Here is a 20453-nt window from a genome sequence, read left to right on the forward strand (position 1 = left end):
AAAAATGTTTAAGGCACAATCACTTCTTCCGTTGGTTGTTTGGACACCCCGGCGACACCAGCTTCGGTGCAGCATCCTCCATATCAGTCAAAACCTCGATCGGACCGTCATTCGGTCTGCTGCACAGGCAACTGCGTGGTCATGGGTCGACGAGCCGGTCGGTCGCTCATACAATGCCTCTCAGCAAGCAGGTCGTGAGTAAATCATTTAAATTGAGTAGTACTGGGTACGACAGAAACATGTCGTCGTATCCAGGAGAATGAATGGCAAAAGCGAAGCTGCCTCAATGGTTCAGCTCTTATATTGTACTATGCACGACTCGGGCAAGCACTGAAGCCAGGAGGTATTGATGCTCGGCGCTTTAGTGGTAATTAGTGACCCATATCATATGGAGGCAATATCACCAACTAAACATTTAATATCATCACTAATTACAATTTCCATGTTGCATGCTCAGGCATCATCGGCACCTGGGTCATTATTATTACCGTATCTTATCATCATCTCCATCACCAATGCACCAGAGTGTGGTGCTGTCAAAGCAGTTCCAGGGGAAGGGGTTAATGCTTGGTGGTTGGGTTATGTTGGGTGGTTGATTATGCTGGGTGAATTGGTTATGCTAACTGGTTTAGTTATGTGTGTGGTTTGGATATGTGTGTGGTTTGGTGATGCAATATGGTTTGGTTATACTAGGTGGTTTAGTTATGCTCAGTGGTTTGGTGATGCAATATGGTTTGGTTATACTAGGTGGTTTAGTTATGCTCAGTGGTTTGGTGATGCAATATGGTTTGGTTATACTAGGTGGTTTAGTTATGCTCAGTGGTTTGGTGATGCAATATGGTTTGGTTATACTAGGTGGTTTAGTTATGCTCAGTGGTTTGGTGATGCAATATGGTTTGGTTATACTAGGTGGTTTAGTTATGCTCAGTGGTTTGGTGATGCAATGTGGTTTGGTTATACTAGGTGGTTTAGTTATGCTCAGTGGTTTGGTGATGCAATATGGTTTGGTTATACTAGGTGGTTTAGTTATGCTCAGTGGTTTGGTGATGCAATGTGGTTTGGTTATACTAGGTGGTTTAGTTATGCTCAGTGGTTTGGTGATGCAATGTGGTTTGGTTATACTAGGTGGTTTAGTTATGCTCAGTGGGTTGGTGATGCAATGTGGTTTGGTTATACTAGGTGGTTTAGTTATGCTCAGTGGTGGTGATGCAATATGGTTTGGTTATACTAGGTGGTTTAGTTATGCTCAGTGGTTTGGTGATTCATTATGGTTTGGTTATACTAGGTGGTTTAGTTATGCTCAGTGGGTTGGTGATGCAATGTGGTTTGGTTATACTAGGTGGTTTAGTTATGCTCAGTGGGTTGGTGATGCAATGTGGTTTGGTTATACTAGGTGGTTTAGTTATGCTCAGTGGTTTGGTGATGCAATATGGTTTGGTTATACGAGGTGGTTTAGTTATGCTCAGTGGGTTGGTGATGCAATGTGGTTTGGTTATACTAGGTGGTTTAGTTATGCTCAGTGGTTTGGTGATGCAATGTGGTTTGGTTATGGCGGGTGGTTTAGTTATGCTCAGTGGGTTGGTGATGCAATGTGGTTTGGTTATACTAGGTGGTTTAGTTATGCTCAGTGGTTTGGTGATGCAATGTGGTTTGGTTATGGCGGGTGGCTTAGTTATGCTCAGTGGTTTGGTGATGCAATATGGTTTGGTTATACTAGGTGGTTTAGTTATGCTCATTGGTTTGGTGATGCAATGTGGTTTGGTTATACGAGGTGGTTTAGTTATGCTCAGTGGTTTGGTGATGCAATGTGGTTTGGTTATACTAGGTGGTTTAGTTATGCTCAGTGGTTTGGTGATGCAATGTGGTTTGGTTATACTAGGTGGTTTAGTTATGCTCAGTGGGTTGGTGATGCAATGTGGTTTGGTTATACTAGGTGGTTTAGTTATGCTCAGTGGTTTGGTGATGCAATGTTGTTTGGTTATGGTGGGTGGTTTAGTTATGCTCAGTGGTTTGGTGATGCAATATGGTTTGGTTATACTAGGTGGTTTAGTTATGCTCAGTGGTTTGGTGATGCAATGTGGTTTGGTTATACTAGGTGGTTTAGTTATGCTCAGTGGTTTGGTGATGCAATGTGGTTTGGTTATACGAGGTGGTTTAGTTATGCTCAGTGGTTTGGTGATGCAATGTGGTTTGGTTGTACGAGGTGGTTTAGTTATGCTCAGTGGGTTGGTGATGCAATGTGGTTTGGTTATACTAGGTGGTTTAGTTATGCTCAGTGGTTTGGTGATGCAATGTGGTTTGGTTATACTAGGTGGTTTAGTTATGCTCAGTGGTTTGGTGATGCAATGTGGTTTGGTTATACTAGGTGGTTTAGTTATGCTCAGTGGTTTGGTGATGCAATGTGGTTTGGTTGTACGAGGTGGTTTAGTTATGCTCAGTGGGTTGGTGATGCAATGTGGTTTGGTTATACTAGGTGGTTTAGTTATGCTCAGTGGTTTGGTGATGCAATGTGGTTTGGTTATACTAGGTGGTTTAGTTATGCTCAGTGGTTTGGTGATGCAATGTGGTTTGGTTATGGCAGGTGGTTTAGTTATGCTCAGTGGTTTGGTGATGCAATATGGTTTGGTTATACTAGGTGGTTTAGTTATGCTCAGTGGTTTGGTGATGCAATGTGGTTTGGTTATACTAGGTGGTTTAGTTATGCTCAGTGGTTTGGTTATGCAATGTGGTTTGGTTATGCAATGTGGTTTGGTTATGCCGGGTGGTTTGGTTATGATTTTATTATGTTGCGTGTTTTGCTACTCGCCTCGCCAGGAGTCGGTCAGGGCAATAATTTGTTCAAGCGCTGATTATAACTTGCTTACTCTTCCTAAAGGACACAGTAGGATCTTTAACATCCACTAGTTATGTAAATGCTAGCTAGCATTTACTTAACATTTACTTCGAAGATTACCCAGATTAACGACCATCCGAGGAATTGCATGCACATTCATGCCTTGCCCGACCTGCGAAACACCGGGATGACTTTTTATAGATGGGTCGAGATGCAAACGCAGGTACATGACAGCTCAGAGATAAGTGCATATACCTGTAGGATATCCGACAAATCATGATGATGATGATCCATACTCTTTACCGAGCGTTGGTATTGCCGAAGCATTTCTTAGTATGGGTTATGCTGGGTGGTTTACCATTGCCTTCCCAGCAGTTAGTCGGGGCAGAAATTTGGAATCGGGTTGGGCTTTTGCAGTCGTCTCTGAGTCTGAGTCAGTTGCACAATGTGACCCTCGTACCACCCAACAACCCGACACACCTCAGCCCCCACCACAAAACCCCCAACTATGCGACCCGCTGCAGCCTCCCGAAAACCAGGGCGAAGAGACCCCTGCTGCGGCATCCTCAGGGTCTCGACAGCCCGAAAAGGGATGCACATGGTTACTTTAAAATGCGAGCTGCAAGAACAACGAATATCAACGATCTAAAAATTCACGTAAACGAGATAAACAATCGCGCAGACACGAAGATTCCTCACGAAATGCCCATGAATTCGCCACAAGCCACTTTCGCCTGACAAGGTCCTCCGAGCGAACTTCCCAAGCCCCTTCCATCATTGTTACTTTCGCCGTCACTTTAAGTCGAGAGACCTGAGTGGCCGCAAGCACCGGGGTCAAACCGAAGAGTTTGCCTTTAACTCGTGACGAGTGGCGCGTTTTCTCCTCACCGTGGTCTTACCTCGGGTTCGGAGCGGGGCCGGTGGTCCGGGGGGATGGCAAGCGAAGGCGCCCAGCAGGGCGAGCGCGACGGCCACAGAGAGCGGAGACCCGGGGAGGTCCGGAGAACCCAAACTCCTCATGGTTCCTGATTTGCTTTCTCTCCTGAGGTCTTCTTCCGAGGGGAGCTCACGGGCTGGTGCCCCGTCGGCGCCCAGCGAGCATCATAACCCAGCCGGGACGCCGCGTTGCGAGGACTGCATGGGCGCCGCCTGTACGCGTGTCCCTCCAACCTCCTCCACTCCCTCTTCCTACCAAACCCCCTCCCACGATCCCTCCCAATTCTGTCCTTCTTGAGCTTCTGTCCCACGGTCTGTACCCCCAGCGTCTTCGTCTTTCTCGTTCCTTCTTAAATTTCCTCCTCCCTCCAGAGGTTCTGCATTGTGTTCAAAACCCCATCTCGTCCTCCTTCGACCCCTTCATCGAGGTTCCCTGTTTACACCGGCATTCCGCACTCCCAGCACGAAGAACAGGTGTCGCTCACTCGCTCACAGCTACTCCCTGAGCACGGGGTAGAGGCGGGAGATGAGGGATCGGAGAGGAGGAGGGAGCGCTGCGAGTATTGCAGGTGGGTGTGAGGGAAATGGAGGAGTGTAAAGTAAGTGTGAGAGGGAAATTTAAACGATGACATACAGTAGTGAGGAAAATGTAAACGATGAGATAGTGTATGAGGGAAATGTAAACGATGAGATACAGTAATGTGAGGAAAATGTAAACGATGAGATAGTGTATGAGGGAAATGTAAACGATGAGATACAGTAATGTGAGGAAATGTAAACGATGAGATACAGTAATGTAAACGATGAGATACAGTAATGTGAGGAAAATGTAAACGATGAGATAGTGTATGAGGGAAATGTAAACGATGAGATACAGTAATGTGAGGGAATGTAAACGATGAGATACAGTAATGTGAGGGAAATGTAAACGATGAGATAGTGTATGAGGGAAATGTAAACGATGAGATACAGTAATGTGAGGAAATGTAAACTATGAGATACAGTAATGTGAGGGAAATGTAAACGATGAAATAGTGTGCGAGGGAAATGTAAACGATGAGATACAGTAATGTGAGGGAAATGTAAACGATGAAATAGTGTGAGAGGGAAATGTAAACGATGAGATAGTGTATGAGAGAAATGTAAACGATGAGATACAGTAATGTGAGGGAAGTGTAAACGATGAGATACAGTAATGTGAGGGAAATGTAAACGATGAGATACAGTAATGTGAGGGAAATGTAAACGATGAAATAGTGTGAGAGGGAAATGTAAACGATGAGATACAGTAGTTGTGTGCGAAGTGTAAACGATGAAATAGTGTGCGAGGGAAATGTAAACGATGAGATACAGTAATGTGAGGGAAATGTAAATGATGAAATAGTGTGAGAGGTGTTACATATTTATGTGAATGTATGTGAATTACCATTCAGGTCTTTGCTTATCCATGTGTAGTAGATTAAGGGTTGTTGTGGTTGGAGGGTCAGGAGCCCTTCTGAAAAGTGTCCGGAAACGGAAGTGACCGGAAACAGAAGAGGAAAAGACACGAGGAAGAAAAGCGACGAGTATTTTTCTTCCTCGCCCCGCTCCGACGAAAGGTGGGATCGACCTTGCGCCGCGTGCAAAAGCGGCGTTCCGAAGCCCGTCTGGCGAGAGGAGTTACCGGGACGTGTACCTACCCGGTGGAGACGTCAAGTTGACGTGGGGCCGTGCATCGACCCCGCGTCTGGCACCGTTCGCGGCACCGTCTAAAAAGACGCGTACGGGTCGCACGTTGGGGCCTAACACGCGTTGCAAGCGGAGTGGGGCTTTTGGCTTGCTTTACCGTACCCGCTTCACGTGGCCACGAGGGGCTGCAGCCGGGGTGCCTGATACGATACCTGCCCGGTGGAAACACGTCCACCCGGGGTTCGTTCAACCGCCCGAGTGCGGCGACGCCGACCATCATCTTGGTCAGGAGGGGCCCAGAGACATTGTGAGGGGCAGAGACCAAAAGGGGGTCGTGAGTACCAAAAGGGGACACACATATATAAGATGGCCATCTTAAACCTCTAGGGGATTGATTGATTGTTGAGTGTGAATTGTGGATGGTGGATTGCTCGGGGAATATACCCTTGATTGTATCATTGAAATTGTTTGGTATCATTACCCTTGAAATATATCCTTGAACATCAGTTTTCTCTTGGGTGGAATTCATAGGGATTGTGTTGCGAAAGCGCATATATACTATTACTTTCTGGCGAAGTTCCTCTCGCGGTCCGGGGGTCACCGAGACCAGGTAGTCACCGAGGGGACCACGTAACAGAATTGGGGGCTCGTCCAAATTACGATTTGCGGATTCGCAATTGGGTCTACGTCCGGGATCTAAAATTGTATAAAATAATAAAATAATATTTTTATTAATTAAAATTTATTAATTAAGTAGTAATTGGAAAGTTTTTGGGGAAATTGGGGTAAAGTCTTGGGTGAAGGTTAACAGGTGTTAACGATAGTCACCATGGCGTTTGTGGCACAGAACTTTGCGGTAACACCGAGTGAGGCACAGTTCCGAGCGTTACTAAAGTCGGACCTCTTGAAATTGGCCAAACATTTTAACTTGGAGGTCCGAACTAATTTGAGGAAGGCAGAGTTGCAGGCCACGGTGATACAATCTATGGTGGGATTAGGAACATGGGACGAGTTAGCCTGGGAGTGGCTACCCGAAGAACCAGAAGACGTTGAGCTCCGGAAACTGGAGTTGCAATTACGGAGCCAGGAACGGATCAAAGAAGAAGAAAGGAAAGCAGAAAAGGAAAGATCAGAAGAGGAAAGGAAAGCAGAAGAGAGGAGAGAAGAGAAACAAGCAGAGGAAAGCAGAGTGGAACGAGAACTCCAGGAAAGGTTAGCAGAAGAAGAAAGGAAAGCAGAAAAGGAAAGAGCAGAAGAAGAAAGGAAAGCAGAAAAGGAAAGAGCAGGAGCAGAAAGGAAAGCAGAAGAGAGGAGAGAAGAGAAACAAGCAGAGGAAAGGAGAGTGGAACGAGAACTCCAGGAAAGGTTAGAAGGGAGAAAAGCAGAGGAGAGGAGAGCTGCAAGGGACCTCGAAGCAGAGGAGAGAAAAGCGGAAAGGGAATTAAAGGAACGTGACATGGAGCTTCAGCAGGAAATTAAATTCAAGGAGCTGGAGTTAATGAGAGAACGGGGAGAGGTACCACCCTTGCTGACGGGGTCGACACCTATCCCGAAAACCTGGGATGTGGGCAGACATGTGAGGCTGGTTCCACCGTTCAGTGAAAAGGAAGTCGCGAAATTTTTTCCACACTTTGAGAAAGTGGCTCGACAATTAAACTGGCCGGAGGAGGCCTGGACCATACTCGCGCAAAGTGTGCTGGTGGGGAAAGCTCAAGAAATTTATTCGGCGCTACCAATGGACCAATGTGCAGATTATGAGGTACTGAAGAAGCACATCCTCAAAGCCTATGAGTTGGTTCCGGAAGCTTACCGGCAAAAATTCAGGAATGCCAGGAAGAGGGAGAGTGAGACCCATGTGGAATTTGCCAGAGTGAAAGAAAACATGTTTGATCGGTGGTGTGAGTCAAAAGGAGTCGGGAAAGACTTCGAAACATTGCGTGACTTGATCCTGGTGGAGGAATTTCAGCAGTGTGTCCACGAGGACATCAAAGTGTACCTGCAGGAAAAGAAAGTACCAAAGTTGTGGGACGCAGCCACCATGGCAGATGATTATGCCTTAACCCACCGAATAGGGGTCTACGAACCTAACTCCTCGCCTAGATCTCCGCAGGGGAGGTGGGGAACAGCAGGTGCGGAGAACGACCATACATGGCGGCGGCCTCGAGAGGATTATGGGGACAACGCGGATACCCCACCTGTTCGAAATCAGAGGGATGCGGGCCCAAGACAAACTTATAGTTCGGGGGGCCCGAGGCAGACCACGAGTTTTTCCTCCGGGCCTACTTGCGCTTTTTGCAAGAAACCTGGACACTTGATGTTCAGTTGTTACCGCATGAAAAGGGAAGACCCAGAGCGGAGTCCGACTATTACGACTCCCAATGCAATGGCCATTGTGAGAAATCGCCATCAAAAGGGTTACCAACCATTTATTTCAGAGGGGTTTGTGTCACGGGATGGAGCCTCGACTAACCGGAAACCGGTTAGGATATTGAGGGACACAGGGGCACATCAATCTTTAATGCTTGAAGGCATTTTGCCATGGTCCGGGGAGACAGCAACGGAGGATAGTGTTCGTTTACAGGGGATCGGGGGCGGTGTTAGTGCTCCACTTCATGTCATCCATTTGGAGTCCGATTTGGTGTCAGGACCGGTCACCGTCGGTTTACAAGCCACGCTTCCTGTAGAGGGTGTATCTGTGGTTATCGGGAATGATTTGGCCGGGGGTCAAGTTTATGGTAACCTGAGGGTTGGTAAAGAGCCCAGCAGGGAAAATAACACCACACCAGCTCGGGATGGCGACAAAAGTGCCAAGTTATTTGTAGGGGGACTGAACTTCAAAACAGAGGAAGAAGTTCTGACCTCTGTCTTCAACAGATATGGGCCGCTGGTGGAAGTGCGGTTGGTAAGAGACTGGGAAACGCAACAGTCAAGAGGGTTCGGCTTTGTCACGTTTGCCAGCACAAAAGACGCCAGAGAGGCAGAGAAGAATTGGAATGGCAAGGATTTGGAGGGTCGGACCATAACAGTAGGGAAGGCATTTCGTAGGCGTCGAGAGGTCTACAGGAGAGGACAACTGGGCGGTAGTTTTGGTGGTGGCCGCAATCAATATTATTATGGAGGCTCCCTGAGTTACGGCAGCTCCCGAAGGAAGGATTGGCAAAGTAGTGGCCGAGAAGGAGACCGCTATTCATGGGACGACAGGGACAAGTGGTCCCACCATAATTATTAGGGAAGTTCTGATAAGTTGAAGCACTGAATGCGGCGGAGCCGCCGAGCCAAGATTCCTACACGGATTAACCGTGAACGCCGTTCCTAAAGGCGTCCATGTAGTGAACTTTCATGCACGGACTAACCGTGAACTCCACGTTCCTAAAGGCATCCATGTAGTGAATACTCGGCTTGGCCGCCCGGAAAAAGTGCTATCGAGTTGCTTAACTTTGGATCTTTGATCAACCCCTTAACCTTCATTCACAAGAAACTGACGGTCAAAGTCAGAGGGTCATGAGATGGAGTTTGATTTGGCAGGGACAATGTCGTTGCTGGTGCTTAGTCCAGAGTGGGTAATCTGGAGGGGTTGTGGTAAAATTTTGGTTGCTTTATTGTTAAGTGATAACTGTGCCCGGGGGGAACTGATAATGTGGGGGGGTTGAGTTATCTGGTTTGTTTCTCCAAATTGGCCGGCAAAGAAAGTTTTCGCTGGGTTCAAACTTTCTTTCTTGAAGGGGGGGAGTGTTACATATTTATGTGAATGTATGTGAATTACCATTCAGGTCTTTGCTTATCCATGTGTAGTAGATTAAGGGTTGTTGTGGTTGGAGGGTCAGGAGCCCTTCTGAAAAGTGTCCGGAAATGGAAGTGACCGGAAACAGAAGAGGAAAAGACACGAGGAAGAAAAGCGACGAGTATTTTTCTTCCTCGCCCCGCTCCGACGAAAGGTGGGATCGACCTTGCGCCGCATGGAAAAGCGGCGTTCCGAAGCCCGTCTGGCGAGAGGAGTTACCGGGACGTGTACCTACCCGGTGGAGACGTCAAGTTGACGTGGGGCCGTGCATCGACCCCGCGTCTGGCACCGTTCGCGGCACCGTCTAAAAAGACGCGTACGGGTCGCACATTGGGGCCTAACACGCGTTGCAAGCGGAGTGGGGCTTTTGGCTTGCTTTACCGTACCCGCTTCGCGTGGCCACGAGGGGCTGTAGCCGGGGTGCCTGATACGATACCTGCCCGGTGGAAACACGTCCACCCGGGGTTCGTTCAACCGCCCGAGTGCGGCGACGCCGACCATCATCTTGGTCAGGAGGGGCCCAGAGACATTGTGAGGGGCAGAGACCAAAAGGGGGTCGTGAGTACCAAAAGGGGACACACATATATAAGATGGCCATCTTAAACCTCTAGGGGATTGATTGATTGTTGAGTGTGAATTGTGGATGGTGGATTGCTCGGGGAATATACCCTTGATTGTATCATTGAAATTGTTTGGTATCATTACCCTTGAAATATATCCTTGAACATCAGTTTTCTCTTGGGTGGAATTCATAGGGATTGTGTTGCGAAAGCGCATATATACTATTACTTTCTGGCGAAGTTCCTCTCGCGGTCCGGGGGTCACCGAGACCAGGTAGTCACCGAGGGGACCACGTAACAGAGGGAAATGTAAACGATGAGATGCAGTAGTGTGAGGGAAGTGTAAACGATGAGATGCAGTAGTGTGAGGGAAGTGTAAACGATGAAATAGTGTGAGAGGGAAATGTAAACGATGAAATAGTGTGAGAGGGAAATGTAAACGATGTAATAGTGTGAGGGAAATGTAAATGATGAAATAGTGTGAGGGAAATGTAAACGATGAAATAGTGTGAGGGAAATGTAAACGATGTAATAGTGTGTGAGGGAAATGTAAACGATGTAATAGTGTGAGGGAAATGTAAACGATGTAATAGTGTGGGAGGGAAATGTAAACGATGTAATAGTGTGAGGGAAATGTAAACGATGTAATAGTGTGAGGGAAAAGTAAACGATGTAATAGTGTGAGGGAAATGTAAACGATGTAATAGTGTGAGGGAAATGTAAACGATGTAATAGTGTGAGGGAAATGTAAACGATGTAATAGTGTGAGGGAAATGTAAACGATGTAATAGTGTGAGGGAAATGTAAACGATGTAATAGTGTGAGGGAAATGTAAACGATGAAATAGTGTGAGGGAAATGTAAACGATGGCATACAGTGGTGTGAGGAAAATGTAAACGATGGCATAGTGTGTGAGGGAAATGTAAACGACGAATGAGATCGTGTGTAAAGTGTGTGAGGGAAATGAATGAGTGTAAAGTATGCGTGAGAGGGAAATGTAAATGATGAGATGGTGTGTGAGGGAAATGTAAACAATGAGATAGTGTGTGAGGGAAATGTAAACGATGAGATACTGAAGTGTGAGGAAATGTAAACGATGACATCGTGTGTGAGGGAAATGTAAACGACGAATGAGATCGTGTGTAAAGTGTGTGAGGGAAATGCAAGCTATGAGATCGAGTGTAAAGTGTGGGGTGGAAATGTAAACGATAAGATACAGTAGTGTGAGGAAAATGTAAACTGTGAGATAGTGTGTAAAGTGTGAGAGAAATGCAACCTATGAGATCGTGTGTAAAGTGTGAGATGGAAATGTAAACGATAAGATACAGTAGTGTGAGGAAAATGTAAACTGTTAGATAGTGTGTAAAGTGTGAGGGAAATGCAACCTATGAGATCGTGTGTAAAGTGTGAGATGGAAATGTAAACGATAAGATACAGTAGTGTGAGGAAAATGTAAACTGTGAGATAGTGTGTAAAGTGTGAGGGAAATGCAACCTATGAGATCGTGTGTAAAGTGTGAGATGGAAATGTAAACGATAAGATACAGTAGTATGAGGGAAATGTAAACTATGAGAAAGTGTGTGAGGGGAATGTAAACGATGAGATCGTGTTTGAGGGGAATGTAAACGATGAGATACAGTAATGTGAGGGAATGTAAACGATGAGATACAGTAATGTGAGGGAAATGTAAACGATGAGATAGTGTATGAGGGAAATGTAAACGATGAGATACAGTAATGTGAGGAAAATGTAAACGATGAGATAGTGTATGAGGGAAATGTAAACGATGAGATACAGTAATGTGAGGAAATGTAAACGATGAGATAGTGTATGAGGGAAATGTAAACGATGAGATACAGTAATGTGAGGAAATGTAAACTATGAGATACAGTAATGTGAGGGAAATGTAAACGATGAAATAGTGTGCAAGGGAAATGTAAACGATGAGATACAGTAATGTGAGGGAAATGTAAACGATGAAATAGTGTGAGAGGGAAATGTAAACGATGAGATAGTGTATGAGAGAAATGTAAACGATGAGATACAGTAATGTGAGGGAAGTGTAAACGATGAGATACAGTAATGTGAGGGAAATGTAAACGATGAGATACAGTAATGTGAGGGAAATGTAAACGATGAAATAGTGTGAGAGGGAAATGTAAACGATGAGATAGTGTGCGAGGGAAATGTAAACGATGAGATACAGTAATGTGAGGGAAATGTAAACGATGAAATAGTGTGAGAGGGAAATGTAAACGATGAGATGCAGTAGTGTGAGGGAAGTGTAAACGATGAGATGCAGTAGTGTGAGGGAAGTGTAAACGATGAAATAGTGTGAGAGAGAAATGGAAACGATGAAATAGTGTGAGAGGGAAATGTAAACGATGTAATAGTGTGAGGGAAATGTAAACGATGAAATAGTGTGAGGGAAATGTAAACGATGAAATAGTGTGAGGGAAATGTAAACGATGTAATAGTGTGTGAGGGAAATGTAAACGATGTAATAGTGTGAGGGAAATGTAAACGATGTAATAGTGTGGGAGGGAAATGTAAACGATGTAATAGTGTGAGGGAAATGTAAACGATGTAATAGTGTGAGGGAAAAGTAAACGATGTAATAGTGTGAGGGAAATGTAAACGATGTAATAGTGTGAGGGAAATGTAAACGATGTAATAGTGTGAGGGAAAAGTAAACGATGTAATAGTGTGAGGGAAATGTAAACGATGAAATAGTGTGAGGGAAATGTAAACGATGTAATAGTGTGAGGGAAATGTAAACGATGAAATAGTGTGAGGGAAATGTAAACGATGTAATAGCGTGTGAGGGAAATGTAAACGATGAAACAGTGTGAGAGGGAAATGTAAACGATGGCATACAGTAGTGTGAGGAAAATGTAAACGATGGCATAGTGTGTGAGGGAAATGTAAACGACGAATGAGATCGTGTGTAAAGTGTGTGAGGGAAATGAATGAGTGTAAAATATGCGTGAGAGGGAAATGTAAATGATGAGATGGTGTGTGAGGGAAATGTAAACAATGAGATAGTGTGTGAGGGAAATGTAAACGATGAGATACTGAAGTGTGAGGAAATGTAAACGATGACATCGTGTGTGAGGGAAATGTAAACGACGAATGAGATCGTGTGTAAAGTGTGTGAGGGAAATGCAAGCTATGAGATCGTGTGTAAAGTGTGGGGTGGAAATGTAAACGATAAGATACAGTAGTGTGAGAAAAATGTAAACTGTGAGATAGTGTGTAAAGTGTGAGGGAAATGCAACCTATGAGATCGTGTGTAAAGTGTGAGATGGAAATGTAAACGATAAGATACAGTAGTATGAGGGAAATGTAAACTATGAGAAAGTGTGTGAGGGGAATGTAAACGATGAGATCGTGTTTGAGGGGAATGTAAACGATGAGATCGTGTGTGAGGGAAATGTAAACGATTAGATAGGGTGTAAAGTGTGAGGGAAATGCAACCTATGAGAACGTGTGTAAAGTGTGAGATGGAAATGTAAACGATAAGATACAGTAGTATGAGGGAAATGTAAACTATGAGAAAGTGTGTGAGGGGAATGTAAACGATGAGATCGTGTGTGAGGGGAATGTAAACGATGAGATCGTGTGTGAGGGAAATGTAAACGAGTAGATAGGGTGTAAAGTGTGTGAGGGAAATGTAATCGATGAGATCGTGTGTAAAGTGTGAGGGAAATGTAAACGATGAGATCGTGTGTAAAGTGTGAGGGAAATGTAAATGATGAGATCGTGTGTAAAGTGTGAGGGAAATGTAAACGATGAGATCGTGTGTAAAGTGTGGGGGGAATGTAAACGATGATCGTGTGTGTGGGAAATGTAAACTATGAGCTCGTGTGTAACGTTGTTTGTTGAAATGTAAACTATGAGATAGTGTGTGAGGGCAATGTAAACGATGATAGTGTGTGAAGGAAATGCAAACTCTGAGATCGTGTGTAAAGTGTGAGGGAAATGTCAGCGATGATTGTGTGTGAGGGAAATGTAAACGATGAGATAGTGTGTAAATTTGTGTGACGAAATGTAAACGCTGAGATAGTGTGTAAAGTGCGTAATTGAAAGGTAAACGTTTAGATCGTTTGTAAAGTTGTGAGATATTGTTATAAGTTAATTGTGCTAATTTGCTTTATTGTGATATTTGAAGTTTTAGAAATATAAACATCCGGATCCGGAAGGGCGGAGCTTAGCGAGCGCGTCATGCCGGCAATGGCGATGCTTGCTGTGATTACTGCTCCTGCTGAATGACTTTGGTTTTAGCTTCAAATAAATCTTTTGTTGATGAACTTCAAGGAGTGATACTGGATCCTAGGAACATTACATAATTGGCGACGAGGAAAACTACATTCTTGAGATGGCGGTTTATTGGAAAAGTGGACGAGTTCCAGCCGGAGAGAGAGTCCTGGGAGGCCTACATTGAAAGACATTCGTTCTTCTGTGAGGCCAACCAGATCACGCATGAGAACAAAAAGAGGTGATATTGCTGTCTATCCTCGGAGCAGAAGCATACCAAGTAATACGATCATTAGTGTCACCTTCCCAGCCTGGAGCAGTAACATACGAGGAGATTGTGAAGAGGGTGAAGGAACATTATTCTCCGAGGCCACATAAAACCTTAGCATGGTTTCGGTTGAGAGGGTGTGTGCAGCAGCCGGGACAGGCTATAAGTGCACACCTCACGAAACTTCGAAAAATGAGTGAGCATTGTTAGTATGGAGCCCTGTTGGAGGATATGATACGGAACCAGTTCACCTTTGGGGTGAGGGATGAGGCTCTGCAGAAGATATTTGTTGGAGTCTGATCTAGGATTGGGGCAGGCTATAGAGAAAGCCTTGGCTCATGAGGCGGCAAAAGGCAGAGTGGCGGCGATCCCTGAAGCGTCGAGCGGATTGGCGTTGAATCAAGCAGTTGCAGTATGCTGGGGGCTAAGGGCAAGACCCCAAAGCAAGCCTGATGAGGGAATACAAGGATTTGTTTAATACGGGAGTAGGACAAGTCAAGGGTTTGAAGGCAAAGCGGGGAATTAGAGAAGGAGGAAGGCTTAAGTTTCTCAAAGCTAGACCTGTGCCTTTTGCATTGAAAGCCAAACTGGAGGCAGAATTGGACCGTTTCGACTTTAGAGTCTGATGGAATAATCGAGAAAACTAATTATTCAGAATTGGCATTTCCTGTGGTTCTTGTTCTGAAAGCTGATGGCTCTCTTCGGATATGTGGGGATTACAAGTCAACGTTTAATCAGGCAGCAGTCGTGGATCAGTACCCAATTCCTAAGGTCGAAGACTAATTGGCTGTGATGAGCGGTGGCCAGACATGGTCTAAGTTTGACCTAACGGCTGCATATCAACAGCTGGAGCTAAAAGAGGGCTCTAAGGACTATACAGCCATCAATACGCATCGTGGGTTTATATTGTTACAACCATATGCCCTATGGCATATCGTCGGCTCCTGCGATTTTTCAGAAATTCATGGAAGGCATATTAAGATCGATACCATTTGTAGTGGCTCGTCTAGACGACATCCTTGTGTCAGGCAGGATCCAAAAAGATCACCTTGTTCATTTGCGTGAAGTGTTTCATCGTCTGTGACAGGCAGGCATTAGGTTTAACCGAGCAAAATGTTTCTTCTTCGCATAATCCATTGTATACTGTGGATACCTAATTGACAGGACAGGTACTGGCCGGTCCAGGAGTCCGTGCGGGCCATTGTGGATGCTCCTCGGCCACAGAATGTGAGCCAGCTGAAGAGTTTTCTGGGGATGTTGGACTATTACCACCATTTCCTTCCACAAGTTTTATCACTGTTTGAACCCCTGCACCATTTGTTGCGTAAGGGTACTGCATGGGGAATGGGGTGTTGAACAGCAGCGAGCTTTTCAGCATTCAATGTGGTTGTTAACGTCAGCAGAAGTCCTTGTGCATTATGACAGTAACAAGCCGTTATTGCTATCGGTAGATGCTTCACCCGACGGAGTAGGTGTAGTATTGTCGCATGTGATGGACGACGGTACCCAAAGGCCCATAGCATTTGCTTCAAGGACTCTTAACCAGGCAGAACGGAACTATGCTCAAGTGGAAAGAGAAGGGTTAGCGGCCATTTTTTGAGTGAAATGATTCCACCAACACGTTTGGGTTCACCACGTGTTGATTCACAGTGATCATAAACCATTGTTGGGTTTATTGGGAGAAGACCGACCCATTCCGCAGATGGCCTCTCCAAGAGTGATTCGTTGGGGAATAGTTCTCACTGCATATTCGTACTCGCTGAGGTATAAACTGGGGAAGGCTCATGGGAATTCTGATGGACTGAGTCGGTTATCCTTGCCAGAGAGTCCAGATAAAACTCCTGGCGTGCCGGAGACTGAGATGGTCATGCACATGGTGGATACCAACTCATCCCCAATTACCTCAGACATTAAGAATTGGACGAGAAAGGACCAGTTGTTGTGCCAGGTCTACAGGTACATACAGACGGGATGGCCAGACCATTGTTCATGCGAGGAACTGAAACCTTTTTCAGTTGGAAAGAGGAATTGAGCGTGGACTGTGATTGTATCTTATGGGGCCATCGAGTTGTGTTTCCAAAGGCTTGTCGTGTAGCAATATTGGAGGAACTGCATGAGATGCACCCAGGGGTGGTCCGTATGAAGGCCTTAGCAAGAGGCTATGTGTGATGACCCAGCATCGCTCAGGATATTGAAAGATGGGTGCAGGGTTGCAATGCCTGCCAAATAAATGCCAGGAACCCTCCTGCAGCAGCTTTGCACCCGTGGGAGTTGCCAGCTAGACCATGGCAATGGCTCCATGTGGATTATTCAGGGCCTTTCCTGGGCCGGATGTTCTTGGTTGCTTCTGATGCATTTTCAAAACTTGTATAAATCAGGGTAGTGGTAACTGCGACTGTAACAGCTACTATTGAATGTCTGATGGACCTTTTTAAAACCCATGGCCTAGTGCATAGGTTCTTAACCAGGGTTACCTGTACCCCTGGGGGTACGAAACCTCCAAGCTGGGGGTACGAGACACGCCGTCCCAAAAATAAATTTCAATTAAAAAATAAGGGTATAACAGTATTTAAAGAAAAAAAAGAAGGGTTTAAATATTTTTATTTTAAAAAATAACAAGGGTTAAAATGTTTTTGTTTAAAAATTACAGGGGTTTAGGGTTTTTTCAATAATAATTTAGGACTTTAGGTGTTCATAATTATTTTATCTTTTAAACATATTTTTATTCAACTATAAGCAAATATAATATCATAAAAAGATATGAATGAGCACTTACAATAAAAAAAAATGACAACATGTATTATTTTCTGAAGTAATAACCATAAGTGTAGCTAATTTTAATCTTATGTCTTTTTTATATCTTTTTATATAGAATCAAATCTGACATACCATGTCCAAGAAACGCAAGTGGAATAACGACTATGTTCGTTACGGTTTCACCTGTCTGACGGAAAAAGATGGAACTCAGCGACCGCAGTGCAACACGGTATTTACAAATGAAAATCTCAAACCTTCAAGACTTAATGAGCATTTCAACATTCAGCATGGAGGTACAAATTCTGGGAATGACTTCAACAGCTTGAAGATCAAGAGGGAACGATTTAATCATGGCGTTACCCTGCCAATGCAAGGATTCGTGCCAATTGAGAAGCCATTGTTGCAAGCATCTTATCAAGTTGCTTTCCTGTGTGCCAAAAAAAAGCCTCATACAATTGCTGAAGAACTGGTGAAACCTTGTGCACAAGAAATGGCAAAAGAAGTGTTGGGGACTGAGGCACAAAAGAAACTTCAACAGGTACCCTTGTCAAACGACATTACCGTTCCAGGATTGGTGACATGATTAGAGATATCTTGCAGCAGGTGATCGCAGACATCAAAGCTAGTCCTGTCAAAGTGAGTCTTCAGTTAGATGAGTCAACTGACGTCAGTTTTTGTAGTCAGTTGTTGGTACGTATTTGTGCGGTACGTGAAGGAGAAAGAAGTGATGGAAGAATTCTTGTTTTGTGAACCACTGACAACAACCACAAAAGCAATCGATGTGTTCAATCTCGTGAAAGATTTCTTCTTGAAGCATGGGATGACTCTCAACGTGTGTGGGTCACTTTGCACTGATGGAGCTCCCACCATGCTCGGAAACAAATCAGGCTTTGCTACCCTTGTGAAGAAGGAGATGCCCCATGTCACTGTCACGCACTGTGTGTTGCATCGTCATGCACTTGCCACGAAGACGCTGCCAGAACACCTGAAGAATGCTTTGTCAATTGCTGTGTGTGCAGTAAATTTTATCAGAGGACGAGCCCTGAATCACCGTCTTTTCAAAGTTTTTTGTGAAGAAATTGGAGCTGAACATGGTGTTCTTCTTTTCCACACAGAAGTGAGATGGCTTTCCCGTGGCCAGGTGCTTACTCGTGTCTTCGAACTGCACGAAGAAATCAAGCAGTTTCTTAGAAAGCAAGACAGTGACATTGCTGACCACTTTGAAAATAGGGGAGGTCATTTTGTCCCTGGCATACCTGGCAGATATATTCACACACCTCAACGATTTGAACACCTGCATCCAAGGAACAGGGATGAACATGATCACTGCCAGGGAAAAGGTGTCTGCCTTCACCCAAAAACTTCGAATTTGGATGCAGCGCATTGAGAATGGAAATTTTGCAAACTTTCCCAAACTTGATGAGGCTGCCAATGCGGAAAAAGAACTATCCATCGTGACTGAAGTGAAAGAACATTTGCAGGTGCTGATTCAATCCTTCCAAGGATACTTTCACCATGGAGAGGTGGGTTTTTTTGCTGTTTTTTGGGGGGGGGGTTTTGCATACAAGATCGAGGCTCGTGAAAGAGCGAACATTAATCACACAAAAAAATCAAACAGCCGCATAAAACATATAATAAGGGGAGCGGTAGACAAGATGGGGGAGAGGGGGGGAAGCACACAAACACAACATTTGAGAGCAGGGACATCGGGAGATCTGTGGGAGGGAGAGGGCTTGGGGGAGGGTGGGAGAAGTATAAAACACATGGACACTGCAAGGACTTCCAGGAAAGAAGTTGGTATTTCAAAAAAGTGGATCTGGGGTGAATTAGCGGGGGTAGAAAAGATCAAGGTTTTGGATGGGGGACGATAAGAGATGGTGGTGAACAGCTGTTTTAAAAACATGGAGGGAGGTGTGGGATTGAAGAGAGTGAGGGAGTTTGTTCCAGAGGCGGGAGAAAAGAGGAATGAAAGAGTGAAGGTGAGCAGAGAGTCTTGATTTTGGCAGTTTAACCATAAGAGTGTTGCTGGCAGATCTTGTGCAACATGTAGGAATATTTGGGGGACAGAGCACAGAGAGAGCTGGGGGAGCAAGGCCAGAGAGGAGTCGGTAGAAGACAGAAAGACCACCAACCTGCCTGCGGTGAGTGAGTGAAAGGCCCTTGGAGTTAGCTTCATTGCGGGAGATTCCAATGATTCTGAAAGCTATGGTTTCAACAGTGTGAAGCCGAGCTAGGTGTTGGGGTGTGAAGAGAATGACAGAGATCTGCAATCTGGTGGTGAAAGAAGGCCGCATTCCAGTGGATTGGGAACTGAGTACCCTCGTCCTTCTATACAAGGGGAAAGGTGACCCTCTGGAGTGCGGCTCGTACCGAGCGATAAAGTTATTGGAGCATGGAATGAAGGTATTGGAAAGGGTGTTGGAGAGGAGGATAAGGAAGAAGGTGAAGATCGGTGAAATGCAGTTTGGATTTATGCCAGGAAGAGGAACGACAGACGCGCTCTTTATTGTGAGGCTGTTGCAGGAGAAGTACATGGAGAAGAGGAAGAGGTTGTTTCTTGGGTTTGTTGATCTGGAGAAAGCATTCGATAGGGTTCCACACGAAGTAGGGACATGGGCATTGAGGAAGTTAGGAGTGGAGGAATGGTTGATCAGAGTAGTGATGGCATTGTACAAAAGAGCACGCACAGCTATAAGGACGAAGGATGGGAACAGTGGTGAGTTTCAGGTGAAGGTGGGAGTGCATCAGGGGTCGGGTGAGGTCTGGTGGGGGCATTGGTGATGAGAGGTCAACTACAGGGCTGAAGCATCTGGAAAGACACAACCCTCTTGCAGATTCAAGGGATCGGTTACGTTGTTCAGGCCGTCAGGTTGAACACCCGACCGACTTGAAAGATTATGATTGTACCTGATGCGATACAATGTTTTGATCTTAGGTTGGAGGAGTGTGAGACATTGTTATAAGTTAATTGTGCTAATTTGCTTTATTGTGATATTTGAAGTTTTAGAAATATAAACATCCGGATCCGGAAAGGCGGAGCTTAGCGAGCGCGTCATGCCGGCAATGGAGATGCTTGCTGTGATTACTGCTCCTGCTGAATGACTTTGGTTTTAGCTTCAAATAAACCCTTTGTTGATGAACTTCAAGGAGTGATACTGGATCCTAGGAACATTACAGAAGTGTTTGAGGGAAATGTAAACGATGATAAAGTGTGCGAGGGAAATGTAAATGATGACATCGTGTGTAAAGTGTGTGAGGGAAATGTAAACGCTTAGATCGTGTGTAAAGTGTGTGAGGGAAATGTAAACTATGATAAAGTGTGTGAGGGAAATGTAAACTATGATAAAGTGTGTGAGGTAAATGTATATGATGACATCGTGTGTGGGGGAAATG

At 45.0% G+C, this 20453-nt stretch overlaps 2 protein-coding genes across 2 annotated transcripts in view; one reads left to right on the forward strand and one right to left on the reverse strand.

The window, feature by feature from the left end:
* Window positions 1-4160, reverse strand: part of LOC137436834 (neurexin-1-beta-like) — a 513626-nt gene extending 509466 nt beyond the window's left edge. Inside the window, exon 1 of the mRNA XM_068130988.2 lies at window positions 3733-4160. Coding sequence (XP_067987089.2) covers window positions 3733-3853 — 121 coding nt within the window. The 5' untranslated portion in view covers window positions 3854-4160. The remainder of the gene's footprint in view (window positions 1-3732) is intronic.
* Window positions 4161-17193: 13033 nt separating this feature from the next.
* Window positions 17194-20010, forward strand: LOC144894214 (protein FAM200C-like). The gene is given in 5 exon segments (XM_078786319.1): window positions 17194-17617; window positions 17620-17750; window positions 17752-18291; window positions 18293-18583; window positions 19996-20010. Coding segments are annotated over 5 exon segments (1401 nt in total).
* Window positions 20011-20453: the final 443 nt, after the last annotated feature.

The sequence above is a fragment of the Myxine glutinosa genome, chromosome 11 (assembly GCF_964187855.1).
Source record: "Myxine glutinosa chromosome 11, kmMyxGlut1.1, whole genome shotgun sequence".
In the NCBI taxonomy this organism is placed as follows: domain Eukaryota; kingdom Metazoa; phylum Chordata; class Myxini; order Myxiniformes; family Myxinidae; genus Myxine; species Myxine glutinosa.